The sequence below is a fragment of the Dipodomys spectabilis genome, unplaced genomic scaffold (assembly GCF_019054845.1).
Source record: "Dipodomys spectabilis isolate Male_0828 unplaced genomic scaffold, ASM1905484v1 ptg000032l, whole genome shotgun sequence".
In the NCBI taxonomy this organism is placed as follows: domain Eukaryota; kingdom Metazoa; phylum Chordata; class Mammalia; order Rodentia; family Heteromyidae; genus Dipodomys; species Dipodomys spectabilis.
The window spans coordinates 14848988-14871167 of record NW_024870709.1 but is presented as its reverse complement, the minus strand read 5'-3'; the positions used below and the strand labels follow the sequence as shown (position 1 = coordinate 14871167).

Below are 22180 nucleotides of genomic sequence, written 5' to 3'. Positions count from 1 at the left end.
GCACTGACTGTCCCCTAACAACTTTTGCTCAAGACTAGCACTCTACTACTTGAGCCATCTTCACTTCTGGTTTTGTTTGGTTTTGAGAAGTTTATTGGAGATAAGGGTCTCATGGACTTTCCTGTCCAGGCTGGCTTCAAACTACTGAGAACACTGGATCTCAGTCTCTTGAGTAGCTAGGATTATAGGTGTGAGCCACTGGCAACTGGCTGTAGCTTTCCGTTTTTATGGAAATTTTCTGATTGTGTAACAATTGAGAGGAAATTCTAGGATTATATAACCCAGCTTCAACAAAGTTTCCTGTTCCATGAATGTTAATTTTTCCCCTAAACTATTTTAAGGCTAATTGCATCTTATCATTAATACTTTTTTTTTGGTGGATTTTTACTCTGTAAAATATCTATACTTAAGAAAATTAGTGATACTTTATGTTCTTCACTTTTAGATTTTCATGATATAACATTATTGATATGAAATTAGATTCATTTATTTTAGTTTTCATGTTAAGTAATTTTCTTCCCTTTTTTTTGCCTTACTAAATATTGTAATTCTATGGTTCTAGAGTCAAAATAGGGTGGAGCTCTCACCACTAATTTGTGTTTTTCTTTCCTATGAACATAATGATTTCTATTCAGTTTTTTTGTATATCTTATGCTTTTTGAAATTTAAGCCACAATTCATTCATCACTCTCTTACATTAAAATTATCATACTATAAATTCATATAATAAGCACACATAGTTATTTTCATCTAAACTTAAGCATATCTTGATCATAGAGATCTTTAAATATTCCTTAAACATTAGTTAAGTAACAGAAGCTCTAGATGTTTTATTTCCTAATTCATTAAAGCAATAGATTTACTTTCCATGGATTGAATTTGTAACATTATGCTACTCTAGAGTTATTGAAAAGTATATGTAATATATTGTATGTTTACAGTAGTTTTTCCTAAGACAACTCTGAGAGTCTTAATTAGATCATAGTACATCAGACATTCATGAAGAAAGAAAACTCCATTTGGATCCAGTTTAGCAAATAGTAATCTGAAAGGAAAACAAAAAAGTAGTAAGAATTGTATTGTAAATGACCATTTTAACTTTCAAACACTATGCGATGTTCCTCTCGTAATTGTACATAAGGACAAGTCTGTAGGAAATTGTTGTCCTAAATGACTATTTATTGTTTTTGTTTTGTTTTGTTTTGTTTTTTTGTTTTATATCTTGGTCCTTGGGCTCAAGGCTGGGTTTTGTCCTTTAGATTTTTTTTTTTTAACCTCAAGGCTAGTGCTCTATTACTTGAGCCACCACTTTATTTCCAACTTTTTGTTCAGTAAAGTCTCAGGACTTTCTTACCCATGCTGCCTTTAAACTGAGATCCTCAGATCTCAGTATCTGAATAGCTAGGACTAAAGGCTTGAGAAACAAGCTCCTGGAACGATTCTTGCATGATAAGATTATAAAGTCATTTCACTTAGTGTCAGGTTATATGGTCATATGTACATAGATTTTGAACTCTTCTGCTTGTCTTAGACATATACTTGTTATTGCAGATAAGGGAAACATGAGACCTATGTGAAATGAACCCCAAGATAGGGATACAAGATATTTTATCTTTCTTGTTGTTCTTTTTAATGTACTATGTGATTTTGTTTGTTTGTTTGTTTCTTTGTATGTTCTTCCCCCATGGTACAACCCTTGTCACTGTATTTGATTCCGGTGTCCTGCATCTTGTATATACATTTTTCTAATTTGAGGAGGGGAAAGGAAATAACAAAACGCTGAAATAAGGATGTGGGATGACCCATTGTAAAAATGAGATGTACAAGACACTGTTGAAAACGAACTTTACACCTTTGAGGGGGTGGGGGTAAAGGGTGGGAGAGAAGGGAGGAGTTGGGGAGGTGGGGAGGAAAGGGATGGTAGGGGAAAAGCGAAGGAGGGAGTTACAGTGCTCCATAGGAAATGGACTGAGTACCTTGCTCATGTCTGTAACCCCTCTGTACAGTATCTTTACAATAAAAAATACATATTTTAAAAAAATATTATAAAATCAAACCTTCCTCTTTCAAGGCCTTGAATTCTGGGCCTGGGCTCTGTCCCTAAGCTTCTTTTGCTTAAGGCTAGCTAGCACTCTATCACTGGAGGCACTGTACCACTTCTGGCTTTGTCTGTGATTAATTGCAGATAAGAGTCTCCTGGACTTTCCTGCCCAGGCTGGCTTTGAACTTCATCCCTCACATCTCAGCCTCCTAAGTAGGATTAGGCTAGGATTATAAGCATGAACCTCGGGCACCCAGCAAAATCTTCCATCTTTTCAAACAGCCTACACTATAATTCTTCATATATTTTCTCTCTAATACAACCCTAAAATAATTACATAAACTTAAAAGTTAAGTGAGGGTATTTATTTGCTTTAAAGATGGTATCTTCCTTGCTTGCAATAAGATGGGGGACTGGGGATCTGCCATGTGATCCAGGAGCATTAGCTTTGCATTATTCATGTTTGCTTCATTTCTTCAGCATTTAATCTTACTTCCTAAAGGGTTTGGCAGGGATTTGCCCAAGCACAGTCTGGGCTCTTCAGCATGTTGAAATTTTATTGGAGAATGGAAGGTTGTGTTTAGTGATTTGTTTTACATTTTGTCCTTTACTGTGCTGGTGTATAGATCCACTGCCCCCCCCCCCCCCCCCAATCATTCTGTCACTGAGCAACATCTGTAGTCCTTACTTTAGAACTATCTCAACAGCATGTAAGAAAAATTAATAGTAGGCTTAAGAACTACAGAAATGATGTAGCTAAAAAGTACTGAACAGTATTCTACTGGTAGAGAAAAAAGGCTGAAGGTATTTGAAGGAGGCTGGCATTTAAACATTTATGTTTAGATGATTTAATTAGGAAAACAAAGGTTGTTGGCTATGAGATAAATGTAGTTTGTGTGCCTGCGGCAATGACCTTAGTTGATGTTGGCCTTCCTGTGCCAAATGTGTGTTTACAGTTCATATTAAACTGTGCATTACATATTTTTCCATATCTTAATTTAAAGTTTATCTGATGGTTTTGAGCCTGTAAATAAATGAGTGTTTTACATTTTCAAATATGATGATGAGTTAAAGTCTGTAAATGAGAAAATTCTCATTAAACTATGTGGATTAAAATATGTACTTTATCCTAACTTGATAAACATCCAGTATTTGATAAAATGTTACAATAAGTAATTTATGCAAACAGGAAACATATTCTTAAAATCTTACTTGAACTAAAACAGTGAGTATACATTGCTTTGGGGGTACTAACTGTAAACATTGCAATGTTTAAATTCTAGTAAAAAATGAGAAAGGAATGTGAGTTGATGTATTAATACTTGAATGCCTTACTATCACTGTTTTGGGACAAAAATTTTTATGCTTTATTCACTATCAATCACCTATATTTTTAATTAAACCCATTGATAAGACTATTATACAAAACATCTCTAGATAGTCAAAAATGAAGTTAGCAGTAGTCTCTTTTTAAGGCATCTGACTCTGAGTGAAAAGTTGCTTTCACAATGACTCAACAGTTTAATTAACGTGACAGTTTTAAAATCCATAGATTTGAATGTTACCTAGATAGTAAAAGTATGCAAAGAGGACATCAAAAAGGGGCCAGATAGCTGGCCTACAAGTGAACACCTGTGAATCCATGAGGAGTAGAAGTGTTACTCAAATCCAAGTCTTGAAGAAAGAAATCTTTTTAATGTAGAATTTCAAATAACCGACATATGCTTTTGCAACTTTTATTTTTCTTTAATTTACATTTATGTTGTTTCCCTTTGCTTTATTTATTTTTCTCTGTTGTGGTACTGTTGCTTGAACTCAGCCTCAAACTCTCCATTATCTTTTTCACTCAAGACAAGTGTTCTACCATATGAGGTAGAATGTAATAAATGTATTTTTCTTTAAACAGACTAGATCTCTGTCTCTGTCTTCTCTGTCTCTCTTTTGCTAGTTCTGGGGTTTGAACTCAGGGCCTGGGCACTGTCTCTGAGCTTCTTTTGGCTCAAGGCACTACCATTTGAGCCAAAGTGTCACTTCCAGCTTTTTCTGATTATGTGGTACTGAGGAATTGAACCAAGGGCTTCAGGCATGCTAGGCAAGCACTCTACCACTAAGCCACATTCCCAACCCAGACTATCATTTTTAGGCAGACCTAAATGTTTAAATGATGGCCAGCTAAAGGAATAATTCAACTGATATTTAAAATGTGTCCACATGCTAATAGTAGCTTTAAAAAAATCTACATATATACATTTCACATATTATTGGAGGTTTTTGTTTTGTTTTTTGGGTCCCGTCTTGGGGCCTGAACTCTGCCCCTCAGCTGGTCAGCTCAAGGCTAGCGCTCTACCACTTGAGCCACAGTGCCACTTCCAGCTTTTTGCTTTTTGCTTATGTGGTGCTGAGGAATTGAACCCAGGGCCTCAGGCATGCAAGGCAAGTGCTCTACCACTGAGCCACCTTCCCAGCCCCCTATTGGAAGTTTTTAATAGTAATATTCATAGTTCCAATTTTGTGGGCACTCAATTATGCATTTTTATTACTTTGTTGTATTGTTACACAGTTTAATTTGTTCTTCATGAGATACAGTTAATTTTGAACATGAATTTTAGGTTCCCTTTGAGCAGAACCTACATAAGGCACATAGTATATAATTAATAAATGAACAAATGAAGGACCATATAATTTTTCATATATATATATCATTTTTATCTATCTGTCTGTCTGTCTGTCTGTCTGGCTTGCTGGCTGGCTATCTAGTGCAAAATTCACATTTCAAGTTTTAGAATATATTTTGTTAAAAATAATCTCAGGAAAGTCCATAAGACTTATCTCCAATAAACCACTAAATAACCGAAAGTGGTGCTGTGGCTCAAGCAGTTGAGCACTTGCCTTGAGCTGAAGAGCACAGGGACAATGCCCAAGCCCAAGCCCCATGACCGACCCCCCCCCTCCCCCAATCAGCATTTAAAGGGGAGATGCATTTGAAATGTAAGGTCAAAAGATGATAATCCTGCCTTTGTTGCTATATTTCTTTTTTTAAATTAAATTAAATTTTATTGTAAAGGTGATATACAGGGGTTACAGTTACACAAGTAAGGTAATGAGTTCGGTTCTTGTCAAACATTGTTACCTCCTCCCTTGTTTTCTCCCACTCCCTTCCAATCTGCGCCCTCAAGCTTGTAAATTTCATTTCCATCATAGTGTCTTATGAATATCACTGTTGCATTGGTTCACCCTATTTTGTTATTCCCCTTCCCTTTTCCAAATCAGATAAACATTTATAGGGCAGTTTTCTATTGTGAGGTAGTCTGACCGCCTTTACGACATTCTTTTTTTTTTTTTTTTTTTTGGGTTGTGGGGCTTGAACCCTGGGCCTGGGTGCTGTCCCTCAGCTCTTCAGCTCAAGGCGAGCGCTCTACCACTTGAGCCACAGCACCACTTCCGGTTTTCTAGTGGTTTATTGGAGATAAGAGTCTCAGGGACTTTCCTGCCCGGGCTGGCTTTGAACCTCGATCCTCAGATCTCAGCCTCCTGAGTAGCTAGGATTATAGGTGTGAGCCACTGGCGCCCGGCTTTAGGACATTCTCCATGGTTCTTTATATTTAAAGGTAAGTCATTTTGTGCAGATCTCCGTATCTGAATTCTTCTATCTAAGAACAGAGATTAATACCTTTTATTCATTCAATAAGTGTGACATAATTAGTGGAAGCTTTAATCAATTTAAAAATAACCCCAAACAATGCAATCACTGGATATTGCTCAATTTCTGAAAACAAAATCGGGTTATAGTAGAAATAATTCTCAATATTTCAGCAAAGGCTGTTCCACACATTTCACTCCACAGAAAAGACAAACCCCATTTATTGTTCAGAATAAAGTGAATGTGCTTAGATACCCAGGATAATGGAGTTAGTTGTGAAGGAGGAAATCATGCTGAGAAGAGCTTCATGATTCTTATGTCTCTCTTTGCTTGGTTGAAAGTCAAATGTTGGTGAATATCCACAATGTGAATCTCCAGACTGCTTTTTTTGTTTTGTTTTGTTTTGTTTTTATATTATTAAAGTTTTTGGGCATCAGCAAATACAGAGTAATACAGTTAACATACGTATATATAACACTCCACTCACCTTAAATAAAGAAATGTTGTTCTTTGAATATAATCTTTGTTCATTTTTCTATTGATTTCCTTCCTTTAACTTATAGACATGCAATGTTCTTTGTATATTTGTTTACAGTTTCCTAAATGTGTTTATCCAGTTAGTAAATTGTCTTGCCATCCTATGTGGCTTTTTCCTTAAAGAGAAATTTGCGGTAGTCAACATCAGTTTTAACTTCAATTTTAATAGAATGTTTTTGAGTCTTCTTTAAAAATTCTCATTGAATCTCAAGATTGCAAATATTTTTCTCCTTTTTCTTCTTAAATACAGTATAGTTTTTTGATATTTGAATGTGCATTAATGTTTTTGATTAAAATACTAATTTTTATTTTGATGAAAATATTTAATATTTGATTAAACATATTTAAATATGTTTGGGGTTAGTATTAGATTTAGATTTATTTCATTTTTTAAGTAGGGATAGCTGATTATCCCAGCACCAGTTATTAAATAATGTAAGCTGATTATCAATGCATCCATATTTTATATGGCGTTTTCACATGTGCAAACTGAACTACGTAGATCTATAGTATAGCTTTGTAGATTTACAATACAGCTTTTTTTTTTAACCTCATGTAGTTATCTAACTACCTTTCTTACTTAAGGAATTCTTTCAGGTTTCAACTGAACTTTCTTCTCTTATGCATATAATTTCAGTTAATTAAAAAAAAAAAAATCTTGTTTTCTACCTGGGCATGTCTTACCAAATTTCCCAGAATGAATTTCATTTTGTTCATATCATAGTTTTGTTGATAGTGTTTCTTTCAAAAGAGCCTACCTAGCACCTTCATATATATGTGTATATTTAAGGTATATTTTTATTGTAAAGATACTGAACAGAGGTGTTACAGTTACATGAGTAAGGTAATGAGTACATTTCCTATCGAGCATTGTTACTACCTCCTTTGTTTTTCCCCTACCATCCCTTCACTTCCCACCTCCCCAACTCCTCCTCTGTTGCTGTTGTTTTTTAATGCCCTGATAATAACTATGTGATTTTTTTTTTTTGTTGTTTCTTTTGTATGTTCTTCCCCCATGATATAACCCCTGTTTTCCCTGTATTTGATTCTGGTACCCTGCATCTTGTATATTCACTTATATTTTATTTGTTGATACATATATTAAAGTTGAAAGTGTAGTTGAAAATGTTGTAGTCTTTATTTAATTTTAGGAAGCAAAAAATAGGCTTTCAGATGATTTCCAAATTTAGATTTACAAAGTGGGTAGTTGAAATTTATTAATTTATTAGCACATAACGTATTTTCAGATAACTAGATTTTGTACTAATAATACACCATGCTTTGCTTAAAATTTATTATTCTATCAAGCTGTTAAAACTGATATTTTATCTTTTTTTAGATGGTTGGAATCCATTTTCCTACCCATATAAAAAAGTGGAATATGGAAAATGGGAGCTGCATATTCCACCAAAGCAGAATAAATCTCCACTGATACCTCATGGATCCAAATTAAAGGTATGTTTCTTTCTCCTGTTTTTGGTTTTGTTTTTTTGTGGGTCATGGGACTTGAACTCTGGGACTGGGGGCTCTCCCTCAGCTCTTCAGCTCAAGCCTAGTGCTCTACCACTGGAACCAAAGCGTCACTTTTGGTTTTCTGGTGATTAATTGGAGATAAGAGTCTCACAGACTTCCCTGCCTGGGCTATCTTTGAACCATGATCTTCAGATCTCAGCCTCCTGAATAGCTAGAATTACAGGTGTGAGCCACCAGTGCTTTCTCTTGTTTTTACTTGAACTTAACCATTTTCTTTTATCCTGTCTTCAGAATCCCAAATACTGGAATGTGTTAGCAATGTGTAATCAATGATATATGATAATATTGGGAAACATCTACTGAATATTTTAAAAGAGGCAAATTTAAGAGAGGATATCAACAAAATTGACTTTCAGTAATTTCAATAGTTTAGTTTTGTGAACAGAAAGTTCAATATAAAAATGAAACCCATGTCCTAATCAACAGATGTGTATAGGACATTTTTTGTAATCTGTAAAGATAAAATTAATACTGCAGTAAGCCATCAGAATGTAGGAGAGGATACTGTATTGGAAGCTCCTGCATTTGGAGGAAGTGCATTTTCTAATCTCTCCCTTTCTGGTCTCTGATATGGGTTTTGCTGTTTTAGGCTCTTTTAATCATCCTTCACACTCCTGCTGCTTTGAAAATGTGATTCTGAATTCAGCATCAGTAGAACATATATGCCTGACTTCTCATGAGGGGATGTTAGTATATCCTATGTCTGGTGTATAGATTTAACATTTTGGATAAGAAACTATCTCATTTTTTTCACTTTTACTTGATTTTAATCATGCTCATATAATTATATGTTCTGGTTCTGCATGTCTATATCCTTTTCCCTTCTGTTGCTAATTATCATGATGGATTTGGTGGCTTAATTATCTTTATTGACTCTTTTATTTAATAGTATTTATATTATAATTAAAGCATAATTAAAGCAAAATGCATAGAATTTGTCTTCTTCAGGTTTAAGTTCTAAGAGTAAAAATTATTGAAATTTTGTTGCACATAATGTAGTTCCCACAAAAGCATATTTTATAGAAGGAAGAGACATTTTTAACATGGGATGGCAGCTTTTTTAATCTTTAGTAAAATGGGAAAAAGTAGCAACAGTATATGTAATAAGAGGATTTAAATTCAATATAAATAATCTCTTTTTCATATCTGTGTAAGTTCTCCAAGAACAGGGCCTTTACTTTTTTGTTTGCTTGCCTGGTGTATCTTCAATCTAAGAATAGTGCCAGGCAGAAAAGATACTCAAAGAATATTGATTGAATGCTCAAGTATTTCTTCTTTTTTTCTTTTCTCTTTCTTTCTTTTCTTTTCTTTTTCTTTTTTGTTCTTTTTTTTTTTGAGAAAGGATCTTGACACATACCCACTCTGGCCTGAAACTCACCAAGAAGCCCAGGCTGGCCTGAGGCTTATAATCCTTCTGCTGTAATTGATTATAAACACCTTTCACCTTACTTGACTTTATTTTGGAAGACAACATTAAAAAAAAAAAGAAGTTTGATTTTTCTGTAGTTCATAGGGTATAATTTTGTGAATATTATGAGAAAAGTCTTTTTTGCTTCTGTTCATGTTTTGTTTTAAAAAGTGAATTTACTACTTCTTACAAATGTAGCTTTTCTCTGGTTTCAATTTATAAGTCCTACTACCTTTTTAAAACAATTAAATATTAAAATGATAAATTTTAATATATCTTAATATAAGTGGTAAAATAATTAAATTTGAATACAGTGTTCCTAAACCCTAAATCTGAAATCTTACATGTTCTAGAACCTGAAACATTTTGAGCGTTGTTGTAACAGTGGAAAACTTTATTCCATGACATTGTATTTCATGTGTAAAATTACTAAAAGCACTATAAATTTTCTTCAGGCCACGTGAATATAGTATATATGATTTTATATTTAGGTACCTCCAAGATCGTTCAGTATATACAAATAGTACAAATCTCAAAAAAAAATCTGAAATTTGAAATACTTTCTGTTTGCAAGCATTTAGAGGAGGGTGCTTAATGTGTGTCAGGAATAAATTATTATTGATATAAACTAAGAATTATGTTGCCTCTCCAATTACTCTGAAAACTTAGTGATTTTTTTTCTTACTATGGTATATATCATAGTGTTATAAATATGCTCCCTAAGAACCATTGGAGTCACAAAGATAGACATGAAAATAAAGACATGAAAATAAAATTTACTTCTGTGTACAAGGGTGCACCATAGGCCACAAATCTGGCAAGCAAGCACACAGAGTAGGCAGTCAGCTCCTACATTATTTCTAATGCAGCAAGCCCTGCTTCTCTGCTCAGATTGGTTGAGCTGAGGTTCATAAACTCCTTGGAATTGTCTAGTTTGAATAGGGTAAAATAAAATTATTTCTATAAGGGGATTTTGAAATACTGATGAACAGCTCACAAATGATCTCAAAATATACCCACCCACACCCTTTGCTACTTCTTGAATAGTCTAGTGTGTGTCTTGAAAAGAAACCAGTTTAAGTAAAAAATAAAACAACAAAAACCTCATGTTTCACAAATCCTTTCTTATTCCAGTACAGTTTCTCTTTTCCTTAACAAGATCCTAACCACCAGGCACTAGGCCAAAGAAGAAACCTTTAAGCCATACACATTGTTAAGAAAGACAGGTTTTCTCACAAAAAAAAATTCTTTTCTTTTCCTCTTTTTTTTTTTTTTTTTTTGTGGGTCCTGGGGCTTGAACTCAGGACCTGGGAACTGTCCTTGAGCTTTTGTTCACTTAGGGCCAGTGTTCTATCACGTTAAGCCATAGCACCACTACTGGAAGATGAGAATCCCATAGATTTTCCTGTCCCCCTAGGTTCTGAACCATGATCTTTGCATATGAGCCTCCTGAGTAGCTAGGATAATAGGCGTGAGCCACCATCTACTGGCAAGAGTATGATTTCCTTAAAAGTATTTTTACCTTAATGAAGTAAATCTGTCTTGTTAAAAAAATGCTTTTAAATTGTCATATTGGTTTTAAAATCTGTTTATTGGCAAAAGAACATTCAACAAATATCAGGTAAACTACTTTTCCTTCATTATTATTTAAAAAAACTGTTGAAGATAATTAACTCTAAACTGATAACTTTATCCTTAGTAGAAGCCTTTATAAATTTCATGTATTAAGGCAAGCTTTAGAGGCTATTATGATATTAATATGGTAATAAAGTTAATTATATACTTATGGAAAGTGATACCTCTTTCCTTGAGGTTAGGGGTAAATTCTCTATAAAAATCAATTGTCTTCAAGTTTTTGGCCTTTAAATTTAAAGTAGGCTCAACTTATTTAGTCTCTCTTGGTAATTAAAAGTCTTGATTTAAATTGAACTTCAAGATTTATTTGAGTTCACTAGATTGACCTTTATTACTCATGTGAAGATGTCTCTTTTATGAATTATCTTTTAACATTAACAAGGAAGAACCATTATCTACCATTGATGCCTTTGTTTATCTGTAAAACACATGATTAATCGAACCTTTACTTTTAAGGGCACAAGTTATTCTGTTTTTTAAATTTTTAAATAAGCTTTTAAACAAAATGTTGAAGAATAAAATACTATAATAAGAAATTAAACATTCAAGATACAAAAATAATTAAACAATACAAGTATTTTCATCAAGAATATTTTATACCTATATCTTTTAAACTCTATGAAATTTGAAAATGTCTTTGTTCATTGTTTAAAAGTGTATGCTTTTGCTATCATTTAAAAAAATCTTTTCATGCTTTTATAGCTGTTTATTGGTTATTAAATATATACGCTGTATAAGTTCCTGTTATTGAATATAATTCTTATACTACATTGTATTGTATATGCACTCTCTCTTACTCTCTTGGTGTGTGTATATGGGTGTGTGTATGTGTATGTGTGTATGTGTGTGTTATCTTAAACATAGTATTCTTTTGGAGCAAAATATAATGAACAGTTTATTCTTTCTTTGATGGTAACAGAGAAACTAACAGCAGGGAAGTGGCACTCAAACATGCTTGGTAACATGTTTAGAGTTGATGGGAGAGACAGAGGGAAGGAAGGTATTTTAAGCTGAGTGCTGTATGAGTAAAAATGTCTATTGATCGTGGTCCCATCAGGAAGCAAATGGTATACTCAAAATAGGACAGCTCGAATAAGTATTATTTTCAAAAAGGCTATTTTCAAAGTTGAACATGCAGAGGAAACCACAAGAGAGTTCAGAGAAGGATAGAGTTGGAAAGGCATCTAAATATTAACCCTGTGTAGGCCACAAGAAGGAAGGATCAGTAACCAGCAAGAGGGAGTGGATATATGGAGGGGATCTTTACTCTTTGCTTGAGAGCCACAGTTAAGTCATTGCAAGTTTACAGGGAAGGAGCAAGAGGAGTAGTGGAAATAAATAATCTATCTGTAATTCTCTCTTCTCTCTGACCACATTTGGGCATTAGCCAAACCATCTGGGGAGCCAGAGTTCCAGGAAACAGGACTCACATAGAACATAGGCTAGCCTGCTGGAGTGGAGAGCCCGGTGAAAATGACATCTGTCTTAACCAGTAAAATGTAGTCGAACAAAACTTGAAAGGTTGGCCAGAGACAATCTTTGAAGAGATCTTTAACAACCATCTTCCTTCCAATTAATACCAAAAAGTCTATTACCTTTAGAGCAGTCTTAGTTTTTAATGTTGAGGATGTTTGGGTTATTTTAACATCTCTTTACCCTTTAGAAAAATGGATGCGAAGAGAGGTTTCTTCATGCCAGCCTTTTAATATTTCCAAAGTTTCCTGTGAGAATCTGCTCAAGTTGCCATAACAAATAGTATGGAATGGGTGACTTTAAAAATATATTAATCTATTTTTTCATGGTTCTTGGAGGCTGGAATTCCTAGATGCCAAGTTCACTTACAGTCCAAGGGTCTTCTCTTCCTGGCTTTTAGAATGTATTGTTTCTCTGTCATCAAATGGTAGATAGAAAAAAGGAAAAGGAGAGAGAAAACAAGCATGTGTATTTATGTAAACTTCTGAAGCAGTAAACCCATTACAATTTCATGACCTCATCCAAACCTTATTACCAACCCCCAGGCCTGGTCACCTTAGCTTTTAGGGCTTCAATTTATGACTCTAAACAAATAGAGTTTATGCCATATTATGTCATATTGCTTTTCTAGTTTTAAAATATATTTAGCTATTGCATGATTGGTAGAAGAAATATTAAAAAATCATTTAATTTAACCCTTCATGATAGCACTAAGAAAACAGGTATACTTATATTTTTGTTAAAGGAGGATTACCCAAGATCAAAGAAATAGAACATATATCAAGGAGATAATACAAGGTGAATCTTAATCCAGGTATATCTGACAGAGCATGGAATACTCTTTATACATTACACTGCATTGCCGCACTAAAGGTGCAGGGAGAAATAAAAGAAGTGAGAGACGTGCCTCAAATATAGTAGACATGTCCTAGATTTCACATTACCACTTTCTTTATTGCATGTCCTTTACCTCTTGATCTACAAAGTATTATCCTTAGTTTTTAGGTTCTGAATAGCAAACAGTATTGAAGGAATCTTCTAGAGAATAGAAAGGAGACAAATTTTGTGGAAGAGTCTGGATTATAGAGGATGGAAAAGGAGATTTTTTTTTCAAAAAAGGAAAATGCATTGTTTAAAGCTGGAGTAAGATGGATAGGCAGAAGGATGTTTTAGAGAGATTTTGGGCAAGATATATCATATTGATAAAATATTTGCTTAGGATGATGAATTTGATAAACACATTATCCTTTATAGATTTGTGGGTGAGAGAGAGAGAAAGAGAGAGAGAGAGAGAGAGCGCTTTGTCAGTTTCTTTTTCTTCATTTTTTTTTTCCTCACAGTTTTAAGGATTTCTAATATTTGTATATGGGATGTCCTAAAATATTTTTAAATCTTTTTTCCCCACTCAAAATGTCCATAGTTTTGGCTTTTTATTCTCTTTAGGAGACTACTTTTCTATCTTCCAAATTTTTAGACATATATTAAAAATTCTAATATGTCCCCCTCTCCTTGGGATGAATAGATAGATAGATAGATAGATGATAGATAGATAGATAGATAGATAGATAGATAGATAGATAGATAGCTAGATAGATAGCTGAGTCTTGAAGCATCTGTAAGAGATCAGGAAGTAGATGGAAAACATAAAGTAGAAGGTTAATACTTGTTTATTGGCATGTTTTGAAAAGAATTGGAAAGTAATCTGGGTGCCAAAGGTTCATTTTATATAATTGTAGGTACTTAGGTAAAGGTACTTAGAGATAAAGTAGATCAAAATTTGAGGCCAGCCTGTGACAAAGTCACCACCTCAAACAATAGCTTGTCCTGATAGTGCATTACAATCATCTCATCCGCTGTGGGAAGTGTAAATAGGAGGATCATAGTCATTTCAAAATGTGAGATTCTATCTCAAAAATAATCAGAGGAGCTATGCTGATGGCTTATGCCATCTGTCAGGCAGATACTTGCATATAGAGGTTCAAAGCCAGCTCTAACTGGAAAGTCATTAGGATTCTTATCTCCAGTTAATCACCAAAAATTCTAGAAGTGGATCTGTGGCTTACGTGGTAGTCCTGACTATATAAAGCTCAAGTACAGTCTCCAAACCCTGAATTTAAGCCCCAGATTTGGCTCGCGCGCGCGCACACACACACACACACACACATACAGACACACACACACACACACACACACACACACACACAGACACACACACACACACACACACACACACACACACACACACACACACACACACACGGAAAAAAAGCCCTGCATTTGTGACTCTAGAGGTAGAATACCCTTAGTCCAAACCCCACCATCTCAAAAAATAAAAATTGATAACAAAAAAAGAGTTGTAAAAATGGGTTAGCGTTCCACTTTTCGATAAGACACTTTTTTTTTTTAATTTCATGTGATCTTAAGTCATCTTCTGTGCTTACTGACTCTGTGTCTGGAGCCTTCTAGTTCAATGTTTTGCTTGGATTGAACCAAGGGAGATGGTTTGTTGGGGGATGGGAAGTCATGTTTTAGAGTGAGGTATTTGCATATGGCTAGAGGATAGAATGTTGTGGAGCCTCTCATCACAGAATCTTCAGTAGTACCAGGATCATAGTCTTTGAGAAGGTTTTGGGCCCAATTGCCTAATTCTCCTCAGGTTATTCCATTCCTTTGTGACTATAGTTTTTGCATTTCTCCTAACTCGTCTTCCAACTACTTTCCATTTTCTCTGAATTAATTTATGAATCCTTATCACCTTTTTTGTTCATATGTATGAATAGTTTGTGCAACTTTTCAGTTGCTTTATGTAGTAGGCAATTTCTGGGGTGAGAAAAGAAACTCAAGGAAAGTTTGTCATTTTTTAATTCAAACTTCAAAGTAAACTTTCTTAAATGAAAGGCAAATAAAGTTTATTTGCTGGTTTTAAGAACATTTCATGATTCTGGGACTTGATTTGGTTCATTACATTCTTACCGTATACAGTGATTATAAGATTTTGATCAGTCTGATTGTTTCTTGCTTGTAATATTTTTACATATTATATCTGCGGTAAAGATTTTTTTTCCTATGACCTACAGAAAATCTTTTGCTAACATCATTTGTTACATAGTTCAACTTAATCAACCTTCCATACCCTGAAACATCTAATTTGTGAGAAAATGCATAGGGAGAATTAGATACACTTTTCCTTACCAGAGAGATGGTGATTCTTTGTGTTTCCAAAATACAATATGAATGCTAATGAACCTAAATAACATACCAGGAAATGATCTCTCCTCTGTAGAAGAGAAGAAAACATTTTAATTGATTCATTTTTCTTTTTCTCCTCCTTCTTAAAAATGTTATCATCCCATCAAGCTCTCTAGAATGTTAAGAAACACAAAATAAACGTGTTAATTTCTAGAGCCCTGCATTTGCCAGTCTGTAGAGTACGTCTGTGTACAAGAAGTGTGAGAAAGTGGAAGTGTTCCTTTCTATTTTGGGTGTACTCTACATTAATGTTGTAAATAAACCCTTCCTTCTTCTTTTTATAAATCTCATTTAACACGTGTTTAATTTTTTGTGCATTAAGCATTGAACTGTATGTCCTAGACATGTGTGAAGAAAAAAATTCTAAAAGGCTTTAAAAAATATATATATATCTTGTCTTTTGAACATATGTTGTCCACCTAAGAAAAAGTTTTTGAGCATTCTGGGGAAATACCCTGTTTTTTGAGATATTTTTTGAGGGGAGGGGTCGGGTAGAAAATTAGAATTAACTAAATGGATAAAGTAACTTTTGTTAGTGAATTGATTCACTTCATTTTAACCAAATATTGCTCTGCTAAGAAGCGACCAAAGAAAGATCATGACAGAGAAGGAAGCCATGGGTAAGAGAGTTTTAGGGAGAGGCACAAAGAAAAACAGTAAGCCTATCAAAGATTGAAAATTTGGGGAACTTTTCAGGAAAAGAAGCACTATAATTTGGTCTTGAAGGAGTTGATGGAAAGCAATTAATAAAAATTTGCCAAAGGTTGATAATGGAAACATAAAATATAAAACCATGCTGGTTTGTAAGGGCATTGTTTAATTCTATATGGGGTATAGTAATCAATTATAGCTATATATGTATCTATCTATATATCTATAGATAGAGATAGATATAATTTTACTTGGAAAATATGTAAGGTAAAAAAAATTATGTCTGCTTTTGCTTTCTGTTAAATTTAGCATTTCTTATTTTAAAATCCTCTAATCATTTAAACAAATGAATGGCTTCTCTTTAACCTGTTTTGTCTTATTGTATATGCTTATCTTTAATGACCTATTTTGTTTGCTTGTTTTTTGTATTTTGTTTTTGACACAGTCCATTTTTTTGACATAGTCCATTGTTACAGCTCAAGCTGGCTTTGAACTTGGGCCTCTCCACGATTTTCTCACAAATATTAATAATTTCTTTTGTATAGCAAGTGGAATTGGTAAATCGATCTCATTTTCAGTTGGTAAAAATTAGACATTTGACTGCCTCATGAATGTCACCTCATCTTTCTTATGGTCAAAAGTCTTACAAAGAAAAATTAGCTTTTTATATTTTTGGTTTATAGCCTTTTTCTACTTAACTGATTTTTAAATTTTCTACTCTGATATGATAATAAAAATGAAAGAAATAGTACATATAACTAGATGAAAGTAATTTAAATTCATTACATGTAATTGAACCAATATAAATTTTATTTACTATTATGAATCATATATGACCTCATGCTTACATAGGTTTTGTTCCATATAAGTTCATAGATGAGAGCCACTAAATCATGAGTTATAGCTTATAAATATTTTGTAATTCCTGAGTTAGTTACTCATAAATATCTAACCTGTTTCTTTGTACCACTTGTTAACTCAGACTTGTCATAAATCATAATTTTAGTAAATAAATGTGGTTCTTTTGCTGTTGCTTATTTTGTAGAATTTCCTACAAAACCTTGTTTTTCTTTGTCTAGGATGAATGTTTGTTATAGACAGCTAGATTTATAGTTGTTTACATCATGAGGACCATGTTCAGTTTTGACATAACTGTTGTTTATAAAATCCTGTTGTTAACTCTGACATTGTTTGTATAATTAGCTTTTTTTCCTAATAATTACTTGATTCACATCAGTCTCGCTATTATCCTAAAATTTTGACTAATCTTCCTAACATATTTCTTCCTTCTTTCCTGAATGATCATGTCTTTCTAACTCTTCTTTTTGTTCATGCTATTCTTCTACTTTATAACTTTTATGACAAACTGACCATCTCTATTTCCTTAAAGCTCAGCTTTCCAAACTATGTAACAAAAATATTGCTTGATCACTATTCAGAATTCACAATACTGACTGGAAATGAAAGCACTGGCTAAAATAAAACAAGTTCTTTTTTCATTTGTAACACATTGGATTATTTGTGGTTTTGGTCTTTGCTTATGGCTTAGCCAATGTTGTATCTCTTTACTTGGAATGACTTTTCCTTAATTTGGTAATCTGATAGACCCTCAGTAGTTGATACAGATAAATGTCTCAGTTTTATTTGGTGATTTTTCCCCCATTTTCTTAAACTTCATTGTCACCTTACTATTTATTATATTCCTTGCTAATCTTTTCTTTTTTTGCTGTGACCAACACAAATAGATGTATGTTGTATGTATGTATATATATGTATTTGTATATATATAATTTTTCATAGTAATTGCTCAGTTAGCTTCAGTTTTTGGACTGTGAACTTTTTGAGGGTGCAGTAGTGTATTTAATGATTGTAGTGTACTGGCACTGTGTACTGCCTGATTGATGGGAGCTACTCCATTTTGTTATTTATAGGAATGAAAAAGACCCTGACTTTAGGAAAGTGTACTTCGCTACTAGATATATGTTTGCATATGTACGTTATAGAGAAGGCAAAAGAAATTTATAAAACCTTTTGTGATGGCAATATCAAATATCTGGAGACAATTTCTTTAGGAATATAATGTCTTAAATAACATTAAGTAGTTAATAGAATTGTTATTTGATTTAATGGAGTTGTTAGATTAAAATCAGGGCAAAGAAAAATTCCAAGGGACACAAGTGGTTTAAAAACCACAGTGATTTGCTTTAATGAGTTCTTAAGCATTGGCATGATATTTGTTGTATAAGGATTCCTTAAAGTCACTGTTTGACCAAAAATGTTATTGTACAACTCAGAGCTTTGTAAGTTTAGAACTTACTGCTGAGCTAGGTCCTGGATCTCACTGTTTTAAACTTTATTATATAGAACACTTTGGCATTATCTTGAAGATTTGTAACACTCATGTTAATCTCATGGGTTATTCTTTTCTTATCTTTCAAAAGCCTAAGAAGTGAGTAAGTAGAGTGTATGATTGGAACAATCACTCTACCTTGAGTACCATACCATTATCTTGTCTACTTACCTTCTCTTCTCATGTTATTTTTAAATAGCATATCATAGGGCTTTTCATCGTCTTTTAAAAAATTGATGGGAGCATAGAAAAGTGTATACACATTTGTGAATAGTAGTTTTAATTTGATATTATTTCAAATCAGGATCCAGATTTTAAAAATTTTCCATCAATCCCTTGATCATAAAGTCTATGATTCCTAGTTGCTTTACATTATATTTCTGGACCCATTGTTAGGAGATCACAAAGTAGATTTAATATAGATGTGCCTGATCTCATAATGTTCAGTCATTCATGTTTGTACTGTGAGAAAATATCCAATTAAGAGATAATATCACTCATCTCAAATTAATACCAAAATGTCAATTCTCAGTAGCTAAAGCACAATTTGGCTCTATTTTTTTCCTTTTTATACAATGATTTTTTAAATTTTATTGTCAAGGTCATGTACAGAGGGATTATAGTTACATAAGTAAGGTAGCGAATACATTTCTTCTCTAACTTTTCTACATTTCCTCTTTGAAAACTTTTTCAAACCTTTGAAGAGTGTTCACTTTGACAAAATTAAATAGAAATTTGGAATGTATCATCTCCACTTTTAGTTAGGATACAGTAAGTCATAGTCCAAGAGAAACATTTTCTTGCCTCTTTTAAACATATAATCAAATCTTATAGCTTGTTTATGTTGAAATGGATTTTTGTGCATTTGAGTTTCTTGTGATAAGACTGAGAATGAGGAGCAGTATGTGTTATGAAATTTCATTTCCCTTTTCATTTTAATCTAAAGGTTGCAGAGTAGGGATCTGTTAGCAAGATGTGAATGGCGGTATAGGGATTGCTTTCGTAAGTCATTATGAGTTAACAGCTAATGGTTAGGTTTCTTTAAAAGCTTATTTATAATTGAATACAGGTAGTTGAAAATCAAACACAAAGGGAGTTCAATTTTATCACTAACTTGGACTTGTTTTCTTGGATTATTTCTGTGCACCATGGCAGTCTTCCTAACATGTCTGCGTATGATGAATACACTGATCACATACCAGTAAGTTAATGAATATCATTCATTTTCTCAAAAGGTCACCTTGAGAGCCAAGCACAAGAAAAGAATCCTCACAAACCTATTGACTCTTTTCTTCTATGTATTTCTTTTATGTTTCCCTTCTTCAAAATTATATTAAGTGAAGAAAGCCAGGCCCAAAGAAACATAGGTCCCATGGTTTCCCTTATTTGCAATAACTAGTATATTTCTGAGTCAAGCAGAAAAGGTCTGATAAGTTGATGTTAGGCTAATGAACCGCAAGATAAGTATTCAAAAAAAATTTTTTTTTCTTTTCATGCAATTGTTTCTAACATATTTATAAGATGATTTCTATGTTGCTTTGTATGTCCCTCCCCCACGGTGTAACCCATGCTTTCACTGTATTTGATATTGGTATAATTTGTGGAAGGGAAGGGAAAAAACAAATCGTTTAACTAGGGATACAGGTGGACCCATTGCAACAATGAGATGTACAAGTCGTTATGTCAAAAAGTGAACTTTACAACTTTTGTGGGGGGGGAGAATCGGGTGAGGAGAGGGGAGGAGTATGGGAAGGGATGGGAAGGGGAAACAAAGAGGGGGCAACAATGCTTGATAAGAAATGTACTCTTATCTTGCCCATGTAACTGTAACTCCTCTGTATGGTATTCTTACAATAAAAAATAAAATTTAAAAAAAATTTAAAAAAGATACATGTTAAAAAAACTTGCAGCTTGTAAAAATCATCCTTTCATAATAATAAATGTGCAATGATTGTACAACTAGAGTTTACTCCCTAAACTAGGGTAAAGTTTTGTTCCTTATAAATATAATTTTTGGCATTGCAAAGTTCTTGGTTTCTGTTTTTTTCTTTCATTTTTTTCTCTCTCACTTTTTTTCACCAAAGAATGCTTACAGTGTCTCAGTAATTATGTAACTATCTTCAACACTCAGTAACCATTTAACTATCTTAAATGTATTTATGCATGTCCAGTACATAGGGCATACAGCCATTCATTCTGGTATATTTACTGCTAAGGGAGGAAGTTGGACAGGGACAGATTAAATAACTTGTTCAGTGTCACATTGTTCATAGTTTCTTAGGCCTTGATCTGAGAAGTTGTTATTAAAATAATTATCTATGCGGTTCTGCTATAGTTTATTACTTAGTTATAATTCCTAGACCTCTTGGCAATGAAGTTTTATTTTCTCTTGAAAAACTTTCTAGAAGATTACAAACCAAGATTTGGTGAAGCTACCAACACAGCCATGTTTCTTGCAATACTATTCACCGTAGTCAAAGTATGGCATAAGCCCAATTGAAGAATGGATTAAGAAAATGTGGTAAATATACTCAGTAGAATTGTACTCATCCATTAGAAAGAATGATACTGTACCATTTGTAAAGAAATGGAAAGAACTGGACAAACATCAAGGGAAACAAGTCAAGCCTAGAGAGAGAAAAAGGATGCATATTTTTCTATATGTGGTAGTAAAATAAATACATTTGGTGGTATGCAAGCATTACAAATGTATTAACTGAAGTATGGTAGATTCAAAGAGGAACTCAAATCCTGCACTTTCTAAGAAAACAAAGTCAAAGTCAAAATAAACACCAAGAAGTAGGCATGTGAAAGGGTTGGGGTGGGGTCAAAGGGAATGGGGTATATGAATGAAGAGGAGAAGAATGGGAAAATGTAGTCAAGAATTCATGTATATCCTACAAAATTAAGAAAAATGAAGGAAAGTTTGGGTTGAATATGATGAGTGAGAATGTTGAAATGGTAACATTGATGAAGATACTGTATTTATAAACTCATTAAATGGCAACTTCTTGTACAACTAATTAAAGATAATAAAAGTAAAAATGAGACAGAGACAGAGGAAAAGACAGAAAAAGAGATAATAAACAAATAACAGATATTGGAGAAAGAAAATCTAACAAAAGCCTTAATATTTTCAAGGAGATAAGAAATGTATATCTAAGAAAAGTAAAAAAGATAATAGAGGTGAGAGGTAATAGGAGGATTTTTTAAAAATTAGAAGTATAGAAAAAAGCCTTTACAATTCAAGATAAAATTGAGATGATAAGCTTGTGAAAATAGGAAGCAAGGGATTGAGAATTGACAATCAAAACCAGCCCAGGCAAGAAAGCAACTGAAAGTCTTATCTCCAATTAACCAGCAGAAAGAGCTGGAAATGAAGGTAAGGCTCAAGTGGTAGAGTGCCAGCCTTGATTGAAAAATTCAATGGACAGTGTCTATTCACTGAGTTCAAACACAGACACAGATCACACCAAAGGAAGTTCCAAATATCTAACATTTGCAGCCTACTATCTCCTGCTTCTACTGTATTAATAAGTAGAATTTTCAAAAATACCAGATTGAAGAAATAATATCTCACTCATCTCCCATAGTGTCAGGTACTTGCTTTCCAGGGAATCTACATACAGAAGTCTTGTCAAATGCTTTTAGGGGAACTTGGAT

General features: G+C 33.5%; 1 protein-coding gene across 1 annotated transcript in view; it reads left to right on the top strand.

The window, feature by feature from the left end:
- Positions 1–22180, top strand: part of Gbe1 (1,4-alpha-glucan branching enzyme 1) — a 207432-nt gene that overhangs the window by 58616 nt on the left and 126636 nt on the right. Inside the window, exon 3 of the mRNA XM_042676802.1 lies at positions 7558–7673. Within this exon, the coding sequence (XP_042532736.1) occupies positions 7558–7673 (116 nt within the window). The remainder of the gene's footprint in view (positions 1–7557; positions 7674–22180) is intronic.